This window comes from Grus americana, chromosome 3 (genome assembly GCF_028858705.1).
Source record: "Grus americana isolate bGruAme1 chromosome 3, bGruAme1.mat, whole genome shotgun sequence".
Classification (NCBI taxonomy): Eukaryota; Metazoa; Chordata; class Aves; order Gruiformes; family Gruidae; genus Grus; species Grus americana.
Window position 1 is genome coordinate 41,117,375 of NC_072854.1, and position 14,635 is coordinate 41,132,009.

General features: G+C 38.0%; 1 protein-coding gene across 7 annotated transcripts in view; it reads right to left on the reverse strand.

Annotated features, from left to right (window-relative positions):
• Window positions 1-14,635, reverse strand: part of MDN1 (midasin AAA ATPase 1) — a 105,458-nt gene that overhangs the window by 70,289 nt on the left and 20,534 nt on the right. For all 7 annotated transcript variants that reach the window (XM_054819679.1, XM_054819683.1, XM_054819682.1 and 4 more), the window contains exons 13-27: window positions 13,640-13,752; window positions 12,951-13,099; window positions 12,786-12,846; window positions 12,036-12,247; window positions 10,482-10,585; window positions 9,349-9,493; window positions 7,897-7,993; window positions 6,144-6,257; window positions 4,740-4,887; window positions 4,462-4,572; window positions 3,465-3,616; window positions 2,806-2,984; window positions 2,241-2,449; window positions 992-1,138; window positions 118-259 (exon numbers count right to left, since the gene is read on the reverse strand). In XM_054819679.1, coding sequence (XP_054675654.1) covers window positions 118-259; window positions 992-1,138; window positions 2,241-2,449; window positions 2,806-2,984; window positions 3,465-3,616; window positions 4,462-4,572; window positions 4,740-4,887; window positions 6,144-6,257; window positions 7,897-7,993; window positions 9,349-9,493; window positions 10,482-10,585; window positions 12,036-12,247; window positions 12,786-12,846; window positions 12,951-13,099; window positions 13,640-13,752 — 2,083 coding nt within the window. The remainder of the gene's footprint in view (window positions 1-117; window positions 260-991; window positions 1,139-2,240; window positions 2,450-2,805; window positions 2,985-3,464; window positions 3,617-4,461; window positions 4,573-4,739; window positions 4,888-6,143; window positions 6,258-7,896; window positions 7,994-9,348; window positions 9,494-10,481; window positions 10,586-12,035; window positions 12,248-12,785; window positions 12,847-12,950; window positions 13,100-13,639; window positions 13,753-14,635) is intronic.

Genomic DNA, 14,635 nt, shown 5'->3' on the forward strand with positions numbered 1-14,635 from the left:
GAGGAAGAGAGAATGCAGTTATTACTTGGTTAATCAGCAAGAAAAATTTATGCTTAAGAACTAGGGTTAGAAAGCAATTCTACAGACACTTGAAAAACCTGAGGCAGCAGGGCTCACCATCATTTGCTAAGTGCTGAAGCCAGTCATACTCCTTCTCAGGCTGTTCTGCCAATCTGTACCTTTCAGCCCAACGAAACAGATCCCGCAGGGTAATGAATCCATGCTTCCCAGCAAACACTGTCGAACCTCTGCGGTAAGACTGTCATAAGAACAAACCGTGAGCCATATTTTCATGAATCTGTTTGAATACTTAAAGCAAAGCTAATCAAGAGCTCTCTGATATGATGCTTCTTCAAACAAACTGTATGAAAAAGTCTAGTACAGTCATGACTCTCAAACTCAAGTTATCTTTAAGCAAGTATTTGATAGGTATCAGGAACAAAATATAGATAATAAATAAAAATACTAAGAAGAAAATAGGTACCTGGAATAAAAAAAAATTCAAGCAAAAGATTAGGTTCTACACCAAAATGTATGTTAGCAATTGAAGTGTGCTCTGGTTTTGCTGCTGCAATTGCTTCCAAACATGAGATAGTTTTAGCTACATGCTAAGTGTTAAATGGCTTTTAAACACAGGAATGTCAGAACACATTCAAAATTATTGCTTAAAAATAATACCAAATTTAGCACGACCCAAAGACAGCTACAAATCCAATACTGTACTTCGGATCCAGAGCAAGGGATTATTCTACACACCAAATCCCAGGGCCTTTGGTTATTAATTTTTTTGCTTTCTCTCAAATCTGACACCACCTTCCCTATTCTCTATCTTAATTACTGTACTATGAACTTTGATGGGTTCTCTTCCATCAATCATGGTTTACATTTTTAACTATCTGCCAGTTAGCAACACCTCCCCCCCCAAAGGATTTTCTATTACTTTGTGCTGAAATATGTTTGCATGTCTTCTACAAAAAGAAGAATCTCATACTTGCAGGTCTAACATGACTTTGACAAGCTTGCTGCAATAAGAAGGTGGCAAACTGCATCGCTTGTGCAGGATGGTTTCAAGTTCAGCACTTGGTAGTTCATCAAAATGCAGTTCCACAAAACGATTTCTGAAGGCTCTGGACAAAACCTAAAATATGAGAACATACTATTGCTTGAACATTTTCTTTCAATATTCCTCATGTTATATATCTTCCCCCACACATCCAAAGGAAATACGGATAGTGTCATAGCATACAAATTAGCACATACACAAACATTGAAAGAAAGCATAAGACACAAACAGCATGGATGAGGACAACAACTTTAAAACGTGCTGTGTTTTAACTGTAGTAGGCAGCCAAGCACCACACTGCCACTCGCACACTCCCCCTACAATGGGATAGGGGAGAGAATTGGAAGGGTAAAAGTGAGAAAACTCATGGGTTGAGATAAAGGCAGTTTCACAGGTAAAGCTGCATGCACAAACAAAGCAAAATTAGCAATTCATCCACTACTTCCCATCGGCAAGTGGGTGTTCAGCCATTTCCAGGAAATCAGAGTTTCATCATGCATAAAGGTTATTTGGGGAAACAAACACCAAACATCCCCCCCTTCCTCCTCCTCCCCCCAGTTTTTATTGTTGAGCATGACATCATATGGTGTGGGATATCCCTGTGGTCAGTTGGGGTCAGCTGTCCTGGCTGTGTCCCCTCCCAAATCCTTGCGCACCGCCAGCCTCCTCACTGGTGGGGTGGCGTGAGAAGCAGAAAACTCCTTGGCTCTGCGTAAGCACTGCCCAGAGATAACAAACATCCCTGTGTTGTCAGCACTGTTTCCAGCACAAATCCAAAACACAGCCCTGTAGTAGCTACTGTGAAGAAAATTAACTCTATCCCAGTCAAAACCAGCACAAAATAGCTATCAATAGCTTAAGTGAAAACTCTTCTCTAGGACTCTTGAGCAAGAAATGCCAAGTCAAATATAACATATGTGAACTCCGGTTCAGTAAAGCACTTAAATCTCAACTACTCAAAATGAATTAGAAATTTCCTCTCTGCAAAACAAGCAACTAACCTAAACAGAGCCCAGCTGTTCTGAAAGTTAGTCTACAGTCACCTCATCTCTACCTCTTGAGAATATTATGTTAATTCTGTGCTATGCATCACAACGTTCACCCCATCACGCTTCTATATACAAGAGAGATTCAGTCCCTAGAATCGTAGCTACTCAACAGAAGAGATTATACAGACCTTTCTGCCACCATAGAGTCCTGGAGGATTCTGTGTAGCAAAAAGCATGAAGCGAGGGTGAGCTTTGACAACTTCCTGGGTCTCAGTAATGAACAGCTCCCTGTTATCATCCAACAAACGGTTGAGAGCCTCCAGAACATCAGTGGGAGCCAAATTCAGTTCATCTAGAACAATCCAGTAACCTTTTCTCATTGCATCTATAAGAACGCCTTGGAGGGAACAGAAAAAGTTCTAGTTAAAAATCTAACAAACTCAATTTAACAGAAGCATGCATTTAGATACTTTAAGTAACCAGTTTTCACTCAGTATAAATGCTAATACTGTTGCTTCTGTCTCTGGGTTAAGTTGTTGAATTCTTTTCTTTATGTCCAATAGGACAAGTTTGATAAGACAAATTCTTACGAATTCGCCAAATTTCACATAAGTGATTATCATTAATATGCCACTACTAGCTTTATGAGAGCTCATCTCTCCATTGCAATAAAACAGACAAGTTAAGCAGAAAAGAAGAGAAAAGCAGTGAAGTGAGACAGGAATTTGGAGTAAATATAATATGCCCACTCGCCTTCCTTAAATACCAGCTTCCCAGAGGCATCCGATGTGTAACAGCCAATATATTCCTGGATGTCAGTATGCTCATGATTGTTAATCCTTACACAATGATTCCCAGTAGCAGCAGCCAACCAGCGAATTAAACTGGTTTTACCAACAGAGGTCTCTCCCTGAATCAGTACTGGATGAGTCCTAAAATGGGTAACCAAAATGGTGGTTTAGAAGCAAGAGTTGTATCTTTCTCATATACAAGATATCAACATTATTTGAAATTTTCACAGATCTGTATTACCAAACTACCAAAAATATCACTACTTAATTCACTTGGAGCATCCAAGATCATATACTAACAGGGGAACATAAGCAACTTTACCACCCCCAAGTGCTAACTGCTACTCATGAAGCTTTACATAGTAATGTGAAATAAGCACGTTATTCTAACTGCAAATTTCTAGATTATCATTTAATTAAAACTAGGTATGGTAGTAAGATGGTTTAAGGAGACGAGAAATACATGTATAAATTCAAGTCACTGTATAATGAAATTTAACTGTAAAGTAGAAGGAAAATGGACATTACTCATGCCAAACAATAAAGGCTAGACAGGCACCAGTCGAGGCCCAAATAAACATCTTTTCAATTAAAAACCTAATTTAAAGTTGAAACACTTACCCTGCAGACACAACTCTGGCAATATCTTTCAGATTAAGCTTAACTGAAGGGGTCAGCACATAAGCCTCATCTACAGCAGGTTCTTTATCCCCAGCTGAAATCCAGTATCCTTCTATAAGTATAAATCTCCCTCCTTGGGGTTTTGGTATTTGCTAAGGAGACACGACAGAAATAGTAAATTGAAGTAAATTGAAAGTAATGTGTATAATCTGTTAATGAAGACAACCACACCACTGCAACATATTCTGTAAGAAGTCATTTTAAATTAATCCTTGAGCATTCCTGCAGGTAAGCACTGTCCCCTTGTCACAGAACGCAAATTACAGGAAAAGTCTGACCAGTTTATTTCAAGGTCATGAAGCAGGAATCTTTGCCAGTACCACGAAGATAAAAGTGTCTCAAGGAGTCCTAATACTGAATTTTGAAGTACACTTCCAAGCAGGAAATTGGCTTTTATCTTTTTATATTCATATATATTTTCTAATATGAAGGAATTCTATTCTGAAACAAATATCTATCTCTTACAACTGGCTTCCCCATCCCACCTGCCCAGTCCCCCATGCAAAATCATGCTGGGCTGCCAGCACTACTGAGATTCTTCCTTTCCCAGCGGAGACAAAGCACAGATGTTTGCTTCATATCCGTGTGTTCTGCATTTGGAGTCTAAAAATAAAAAGCCTGCGAAAGCCCCTTTAAAAGTCTGTGAAAGCTTTACAATCAGAGTCACTGTATTAGCCTACCCACACTCCACAATGCTGTAATTATTCAGACTTTCCTATTTTTTTTTTGAAATTAACAAATAAAGTAGCTAACATGTGGGCATTTCAAGCAGAAGTAAAAAATTACAAAGAAACAGTACCGATTTTCTCTAGTTCTTATCTTTAATGTGAAAAATAAGACTGCAAGAAGGAAATGTAGAGGAAAAAGGTGGAGAAGACAACTCAAAATAAATTCTACTCTGAATACTAAACAGTTCTATATAGACTTAGTTACCTACCTGCTTGAGAAGACTTTTGATGTTGCCAGAGACTATATGCTGGCAAATTAGCTTTTGAACTAATGGGTGAGAACCTCTGTCAAGCTGTGTCAGGAAACTCAAAGAGAAGCCCTAAGAAGAAAAATTATTTTCAGTGATAAAATGAAAAATCATTGGGAAAAAAACCAGAGATTAAAGAATTATTTCTGTTCGATATTACACTTAGAGAGGATTATCCTTTACCCAAACAGGCTTTGTAGTTAATACACACTGAACCAAACCTCAGCATAGGTAATCACCTCATACAGTGACCGTGGTATGCTGCTACATGGATTAGATGCTGCAAATCTCAATGCCCTGCAAAGTGTACGGAGACTATAGTGAGGTCTGTGGCCAGTTCCATCCACTAGCTTTGTTTCTGCTTCCTTTCTCACAGATAAATAAAAGCTGTAAAAAATAAAGGGTGAAATAAGTTCCAGTTACATAGTGCTTGTAAAAAATATGGAAGCTTAGCTATAAGAAAACTTATGTTAACTAGAAAGCTGCTTAAGGCCTAGAACTGTTTCAAAGTCTATAATCATGGGAAAGGGGTTTCTAATCAAGGTAATAGGTAATGAAGCTAACTGACCATGGCAGTGTACAATGCTGCTACGTTCTTTGTACAGTCCCTACCCAACCAGACAATAGGCCTGGGAATATTAATCTTATGAAGTAAGTTGTTACGGACAGGTGTATCCACAGCAAGGATACTGTGCATGCCTGGAAGAAGAGGGTCATCCAGCAAACACGGGTGCAAGACCACTGATGACCACCAAAGACCCCTGAGGACCACTGACTCAAATCACTGAGCATGCGTGACGGGGAGGAGAATATGGAAATGGATTCCAAGAAATGATTATCATAGGACTGCCTTTTCTCAGAAAAATAATGAATATGTATATTTTGATTCTATATAACCTGTATGTTCGTAATCACCTGGCATGCACATTTGGTGGAGCTGTTTCCCCCGTGCATCCAGCACTGCAATAAAGCAAACCTAGGGTAACTCACGTCTGGTAGATTTTCTTTAACAGTGCTGTTACTGATCAGACCATTGCTCTAAAGGAATGAAACCCAAAGTATGAACACTTGAGCTTATCTCCAACTGTCACTTTTTCTAAAAGCTCCAGGTTAGGAAAGCCATGTCAAACTCTGCCATCTGTATAGTCAGTGAAGCAAAGCAACAGAATATTTTAGGCCCATATTTTTAATATGGGAGCTTGATATACAGAGAATGACTATAAACTCAAAGTATTCTAAACATGTAACAGGTCTTCAGGTTAATGTAGTGAGATAGTACACCTTAAAAACTAGGGGGACAAAGGTAACTTGATAAACACACAAGACACTCATTGGTATGAGCTACAGAAACAAGCCATTTCAGTCTCTCAGATGGGAAAGAGGACTGCAACAACAACGCTTTTTAACTGGTGCCATCAAGAAAGCAATTCTGACTAAGAAAAAGTAAATCTCCTCCCCACAAGTACAGAAACCTTCAGAATGAAGACGATGGATGTCTACCCTCTTCCGTTTCCTAAGGCTATGCAAACTGCTGCATAGGGAACATTCTAGCGTTTCCCAAAACAGTCTAACCACAGGCTACAATTACATACTTTTTGTGACTTACTCCATCGAGGCTTTATAAGATATTACAACCAACTTACTTCACAATCCCTTGTACTGTATTTTTGTTCACATTCAAGCCTCTCAGATAATCCATGATAAGAACTTGCAAGTCTCCTTCATTTCTCAGTTCTTCTACATAAAGTTCAGTAAACCTGTAAGAATCAAATCAATCCGTAACACTTAGACATGTGACCACATTTTAAAAAATCATGTTATATATGATTCTCATGATATACAACATTTAAAATTTTCTAAGCAGCAGAATACCAACTTGTCAAACTACCTATAGACAGACTCAAGAACCACAGTAAAAAAAAGTTTTACTAATATTTTCAAGTAATTAATATGAATTATTTTAACTTAGCAGACTTAAAGTGAACTATGGATCTGTATTTTTTAAAACTAAAATTTTAAATAATTTGTAATATATACCCAAACATTATGGCCTGAACACCAGAGCACTGACAGAACAAGAACACTTTTCAAAGTGGACTCTCTAATGATCTCTACTTTAACGAGTGGATGCTTACGAGATATCACCCATTCTAATTTTGTTATGACTAGCATATCCAGAACTAGCATATCCAGGTTGTTTTCTACTTTTACAAACATTCAGCTCAGCAGTGATACAATGAGACAACTTGACAATAAAGCAAAGGAAAATTTGCAAAACATGTACTCAGTGAAGTTCCAAGCATTCTTAAATAGGTTAGAGTGCTTCACATTTAGTACACTACGCTGGAAGCTCTAGTTAATAAACATTTTCTAACTGTTAGTTAGTCCAGTATATTTGCATCAGGTGTTGAATATGAGTCTGCAGCCCTTCTATACCATGCATTACAACTGCAAACAATAGCTCGGGACACACCACACCAAACACAAAACAACTGAGCAATACCATTAACTTCAGAGGGGTGGGTATTTTTGACAAATGCAAATATAAATTCATTTAAACTTAACAAGCCATGCTGAAGCTGACATCTCCTTTCTTCCGTATTGCACTCAGTTTCTTTCCTTTCACTACTAAGCCAGGAGAGCTAACAGCAATAAAACCTTACTTTGCTATCAATAGCTACAAATGACTAGTTGCATATGGTTAGTGCATCTCTACAGTCTTGCACAGTGTTTATGTATCTGTTAAGGGACTACACATGTGATTTCTGGCACTCATGAGGGAAATTGCATCAAATACAAGCAGAAGATCTTTGCATTCTGGAACAGGCAGGTAGAACTGAAGAAAGGATTTGCCACACTCCAATTTCCTGGCCACAGCTTAAATGTTTGAAGATCACACATCGAATATTTTGAATATCACACATCTGCTCCGCCACGCAAACCACTCTCCTTCTAAGTGAACAAGGCTAGATATACAGCTTTTTGCAAGGATCATCAACACTTCTGATTTATCAAGAGAAAGGCTGCTAAACAGATACAAAGCACTTGTCTTTATCATCCCCATCACGAACATAAACTGCTGCAGCAGCATTCCCAGGCACTGACAGCTTAATTGTAAAGAATGATCGTTCTCCTGCCTCCAGTGACAACACTCTACACTCCTGCTAGACCATTTGCTCATTCTCAGCAACTCTACAGAAGTATTTTCCTGATGCTGTTTCATGAAAAACCTTCACCATGATGTGGTAAGCACCTCTCACAGGAAGTTAATTTGAGTTCGGACTTACATCCTCAGGCTTCAAATAAGACATTCTTCACTGGGTCAACTCATGAAGCTAGTTAAATTCTAAAAAAGACAGCGACTAAGTATTTTGTCACAGAATCATTATTTTCTACCTGTTTCTTATTCCTGGAGGAAGATTTCTTTTTCCAACATCTGTAGCTGGATTCATGCATGCAAACAAGCGAAAATCAGGGTGACGGACAAGAGGCTCTAAAGGAAAACAGAAGTAAGAGACATAAGGTTAGTGCTAAACACAGGATATTTATGTTAAATGAGGTATATTTAATCTAAGCCAGTTTTCTATTACTGCACTACTACATTTTCTTAAAACACCAGGGTGAAAAGTTTTCAGAGAATAACCCCATGTAATTTTAACAGAAGTATCTCTCCATGTTCACAACTGCCCCAGGCAAGTGAAACACTGACTTTTATTTGTGCACAGCAGGATGTTTCAACAACACAAAATATTCCAAAAATTAGATAAGCCCTGAACTTGGAACTCCTTTTGTCTTTCAGAACAATAGCCAATGCTTCCCTCAGCCAGGAAGAAAACCCAGCCTAGGAAGCTCATACATTTGTCTGTAGCTCTAGAAAACGATATTCAGCAATTGCATTTTTGACCTTTACATCTGTACTAGGTCTGGCTGGGCCCGCTAGCCCCCGTAGTGCTGTTGAGAACACACCAATGTTTTGGCTACTGCTGAATTGTGCTGGCACAGCATCAAGGCTTTATCTCCCCCCTGCCATGCCCTCCCTCCTCCAGCAACTAGGCTGGGAGTAAGCAGAAAGTTGGGAGGGAACACTGTTGGGACAGCTGACCCAAACTGGCCAAAGCAATATTCCCCACCATTTAACATCATGCTCAGCAATAAGAGCTGGGATAGAGGAAGAAGGGGGTGGTGATTTTTGTCTTCCAAGGTGGCTGTCACTTAGAGACAGGCTGGACTTTGGTCTGCTTCTGGGAGCTGGTTAGTGACTGCCTTTGCATCACTTGTTCCACATGAGTTCCACTTTTGCTCTTCCTGTTCTTGCCCCTCATCCAGCTGAGGGGCAGTGGGATGGGAGGAGGGAGTTAGCAGCTGTGTGGGTGCTTAGCTGCTGCCTGGGGACAACCCACAAGGACTCGGAAATGTACACATATTTCTAGCTAAAGAATATATTCACAGGTTCAGTGAAAGACAATTACTACAGTAGCAACTGAACCTCATGTCCCACGTCCTTATCTGTCAAGGTACCTCAATTTTATTTAAAGAGAAAAGTTACACTCCTTGAATAGTCTTTAGAGACAGAAATGCTTACTGAGGGCACTAGAGAGATCTGCTCCTTGTAGAGTCCAAAGAGACAAAAGCTACAACAATTTCTGCATGCTGATATCTCCTGAGCCACCGTGAATTAAACCCCCTACTTCTTGCATAGAAGTATGAAGCCTAGAAAGAATACATTATTCTCTTCTGCACACATTCATTTTAATGGTAAACGTTCTTGACTTATTTTGAGCCATATAGGATAGGGAATTCAACTAACTGGATAGCAAGATACAGCATAAGCAAGCACAGAAATAGTACCTGTGTCTCCTCTGTCTAGTAACACCAGCGACCCAGATGATCCTTCCAATAAACCACTCAGGCACTCTAAAGTCTCTGCTGCAGCCAAGTTAATCTCATCCAATAAAATCCACTCTCCTTTTTTTACTGCTTGTGCCAGAGTACCCTAAAAATAAGATCAATTTGTTAATTGCATCACCAGCAACAATATATCAACTGAAGCATCTATACAGGGGAAATACTTATTTTATAGTCTATGAGTTGATTAGACGAATGGCAATTCCAGACTTTTTATAGCAACAGCAGTTTTATTGCTCCCCCTCAAGAACAGCAATTATTGTGCAAGTCACAGAAGTCATACAGTTATCACCATTATCAGTTACTATTTAGACTGGCTCAGATAGAATTAAGCTCTCTTATTTGTGCAACGCTGCCTGTCAGTGATACCCATCAATGGTGCATAAGCTTCACTGACTCCACTATGAGAATACAGACAGTTAATCTAAAGAAATCCAAAGACAGAAGCAATATTACTTTCCTCAGGGTACTGTATCTTATTCATTAAAACTATACTGAAGTCAAAAGGTTCTCTAACTATTCACACAGTGATTTTTTTAGAAAGAGAACTGGTCAACATTTTGCACACTACATCAAATTCGAGAGCTTATATTCAGACTAACAGAGTGACAAGGAACAAACATGCATAAATCATCATAGTTTCCCCTAATCACACTTATGGATTTGAAACCTTTCAAAAAAAAATTCTAGATAAACAACATAGGTTCTTAATATTAAATCCTTCACAGGGGTCCCTAGGCAGGAGCCTGTCCTACTAGAGATTGGTCAATACATTTTTTCTAATCTCATACACTTAAAAAGACGATATGACATACTGCTAATATTCTTTCATCATACCAATCCTAATTCCTATTATACAGCATTGAATTAATGTGTTACCACAAAACATTCTCCCATTCCCCATCTAACCACCACCTCCTTGAAGTAGCACACTTTGTTCCACAGAGTTATCACGGAACAAGTTTTACTTCACAGCAAGATTCTTGCCAGGAAGTTATTTATATAATATTGATTGCCAAGTATTTTAAATTTTTCTCCTTATTCTGCCTACCATCAAAACACAAATCTCTAAATACCTCAACAAATGCAAAGAGAAGAGCATTTTCTGTCATTTTCATCTGTTGATGAGCATGATTCAGTTTAAGACCAAACGCCTCCCACTTTTCCTTCAGTGGTGAGCCTATAAGCAAAACAAATTGAAGCTTGTAGCATCAGAACAATAACACAAAAAATGTTTAACAACAGTATTTTAATCAAGCTGTTTCAAGATACATGGAGATACAAGAGTAAGCTTGGCTGAGCAATGAAAACATTCAAGTTCCACAGATGACATCTCAAATTAAAAAAAAGGAGAAAAAAATTAAATTTTGCTGGTTTTAATTTAGCTGTACACTACTGACATATGGGTGAAGATAACTTGCTATTCATTCCAGCATGTCCTAGCTTAGGAACAAATACTTATGCTGCACTTGGTTCCAGCATGACTGTTACCAATCTCCAATTCCCAGAGACAGATACATCTCAGAAAACTAAATCATAAATCCAAATTTACAAACCTTATGACAGAACAGATTAACAATGAAGACTTCAGTATCAGTAAAAACACTGTTGCTTGTCAGTTATGACATTATTTACTATTGCACTTATTTCAGTTATGTGTTTAAAGTCACAGACTGAGGTATATACAGCATCATAATGACTTAAGTTGCTAGCTTTGCAAGTTACAGATTTCAGCTCGTCTTTATTTTAGGATTGTCAAACTTGCAACAAACAGTCTTTAAAACTTTTTTTTTTATTTTTACATTTCTGGGCATTTATTTTAATATCTGCATATTCAGAAGAACCAGTTGAAAGAAGAGGGGAGACAAAGCTCATAAATTAAGTTTACTTGACCCATACTGAATGAAAGCTAAAAGTTCACTTGTTCAGCAGGTTTAGAACCAGAAACCACTCCATGCAAGGCCAAGTATCGATATTGTCTCTGTCCCAAATGGGTTGTGACATATAAAACAAGAACTGTTATTTGGAGACAAAATTAAAAAGTCAAGCACTAGGCAAGTCAGCATCACTGACAATGAAATCAAATCATCAGCAAGCTCTTAAAGTCATTACTACCCCAAGAGAGCTATTACTTTGGGTTTGGTTTTTCTTTTTATTGTTGTTGTTTTGCTTTTTAAAACAGGATATATTTGTGAGACCTAACTAGGTTCCAGGACTGAAAGAAAGCATGAAAACATTCACATGGAAGACTGACACACAAACAACAAGGACTGTTCACCAACACAGCAAACAAGTTAAGTGCTGTGTAGAGATCAGATGTCAAGGGCACCATAGGTCAGACAAGTCAACCTTCACACTGTCAGACATTGCTAACTGCAGTGGCGAGTTAGAAAAAGGGGGAAAAAGAACCCCACCACGAAAAACACAAACCCAACCACTATTCCAACAGTATTTTGAATGTCTTGTTGTAGACAGATTGCATTTTTCAAAATCAGAAGAAAGAATGTAATAAAGGGGGATAAAAGAAAAAACACAAACTCAAATTCAACAAAAAAAAATCACCAGTATTTATCTACTCTCTGCAATGGTTCACTACTAATGATGTGTGTTTGATCAGTCTGAATTCTCACCAGATGCATTTTCTTTTTCTTCCTTGTTAATAGCAGATTTATGAATATGCTGCATTAATTTCAGCAGATCATGCCAACGTTTCTGCCTGTAGCAGGTCTGAATGTGTCCCAAGAAAGTTTGATTTTTCTTCCTAGAAAATGTCTGAGAGAAGAGTTCTTCAAAAGACTCTCGCAGAGGTAGCCAGATCAGCCTGTTATCCACAGGCTTGTAACTAAAGAGAAGCAAAAAATTACTTATTTGTGACACAGGAACTAGCATCTGGGAACTAAAAAGAAAACAGTTACTGAAACAACAATATTGTACGTGAAGGAACCTTGGTTTCCAAAGTTTTTTTACTCAACTAATGGAGTAAAATTGCACATATTTAAATGCACCTTATGAGGCAATTTTATAGAGACAGGACCACCCTGACAAGTACAATATTTTTACTACTACCAACCAGTATGTCCAGTGAATATTAGATCATATTTATATTGAACAGCTTAGCCATTTTTAAAGAGACATTGGGTTGTGCTTTTAAATGTCTTCATCACACACAGATGTGCACACAATTCACTGAAACTGCATCTGATCATCAGCTAGGAAACAAGGTTTTTGTATGCAAACATGTTTAAGACATTTGTGCTGCTATGAAACAGATACATGTCTAAGAACAATTCTTTGACAACACTTGATACTTGCATTAGAAGCTTGTTCTGATACTGCCAATTTTGTCTGTTCTGCATAACAAACAGTAGTCAGTGACTCACCCCCCTAATAAATCTGCCGTGTCACTTTGTTGGTTCATGTTGATAACCCTCAAATGGTGTCCTTGAAACAAAAATAGAAAGCACTATCAGCTTGTGGGGTTTTTTGTTTGTTTGCTGCTTTTTAAATCATCTTCAAATAAGTTACAGTCTTCACACTTTATTTACCTGTAATATGAGCAAGGTACTGAACAGTTGAGGTTTTGCCAGTTCCTGTTTCACCAACCAAAAGCACAGGCTCTCCTTTGACAACACAAACTGCAAGCTGTTCAATCAATACTGCAGATGGCTGTGTGGCAGCAAAGGTTTGTTTTGCTCTGAAAAAACAAAGGAAGCAACTCAAGCTCAAGATTTATCAAGGAGCTCATTTCAATTTTACCTTTATTATTTTTTAGAGGAGTGGTTAAATTTAGGAATTTTTTATTTTATTAAAAATATAGGTTTGGAAAAAATTAGTTCCAAGATACCCTTAACAGATACTTATTTTTCTCAAGATACAACCGAGAAATTCAGGGTTTCCAAAGAACTCCTTGGCCAGTGGAGCTAGTGCCACATACTACAAAAATCCCTCTTTACAAAGACAGATTCATCAAAATCTTAACAGCTGTGGATCCACAGTGCTTTGAAGAAACTCTAGTTCAAAAGAAGCTGAAAATCTCCATGCTTTGGCTGCCAGAAGTATGATGCAGACAGCCTTGAAGATACACAAGGAAAAACGCAGATCACAAGAGAAAACTCATCACGTTCTTTTCATTAGAGAATATAGAATTTGCTTTTTTTCTTTTTAAATCCTGTGACTTCCAATCTATTCCACCATAAAATATTTCAATTCACATGGAAACTACAAGATATTCTACCTTTGTACAGTGAGAGCCTGAGTTTGTTTCTTCATAAGATGCACTCTTCCAACAGAGACTTCTTGTTCCCGTATAAGAATTTCTGGTTTATAGAGTTCACAAAAGAACTCCACCTGTGAAGAAAACATCAACATTGCCAATACTAACATTGCCTACGTCACATTAAGAACACCCATGCTATGCTACCAGTACTACTTTGCAGCAAGCTAATTGTTCATGGTCAGATTTTATATTTTGCAGGTTTTACGTACTCATCACCTAAAATACTGAAGGACCTCAGAAGTGTTATTGTCTATACAAACATCTTTCCATTTAATAACTTGGTAATGGGTCTATGCCGTTATTTTTCTACTTTGTGTACTTCCATGGTAGTTCAACTACATAAAATTGAACCTGAGAACAGTTATCTTAGCTAATAATAAACAACCGACCTCCCTCAAAACACCCTTGGTGGATACCTCTGTGTAAACAAGGATATTTTGCCATTGGCAGAGGATAATACATTTCTGTATTGAAATAATGCAAAGGAAGAAGGACAAACAAAAATCCATAGAAGTTTCAGGGATCCATCTGTCCACCCAGCTGGTAAGTTTTTCCATCTTAACAAAGGAGGGAAGTTTCTTTGCAATCAAACTTCTATAGTCAGAAATAGCTGACAAAGTAATGATTTAGTTTAATTCAGCCATTTATATCAAATGCTATTAATACATAAAGAGTTACTAGCTTCTAGAGAGGTACTTGATTTTGGAATCAATGATTACAGAACAAGTAGTAAGGAAGATTATGTTTCTCTCCGATCTCTTCGTTGAAGTGATTGAAGTTCACTGTAACCACCAAAGAAAAAAAACACATTCTTTACTACTTTGTGCATCTAGCAGTATCATGTGCCTAGACAACTGTGCTGTTCCAGCTGCATGATCCTTCTTTTGCATCATGAGGTCATTTGCAGTCTGCTCTGAAACAGGTTCGACGGAACTTTCAGGGGAAAAAACCAAA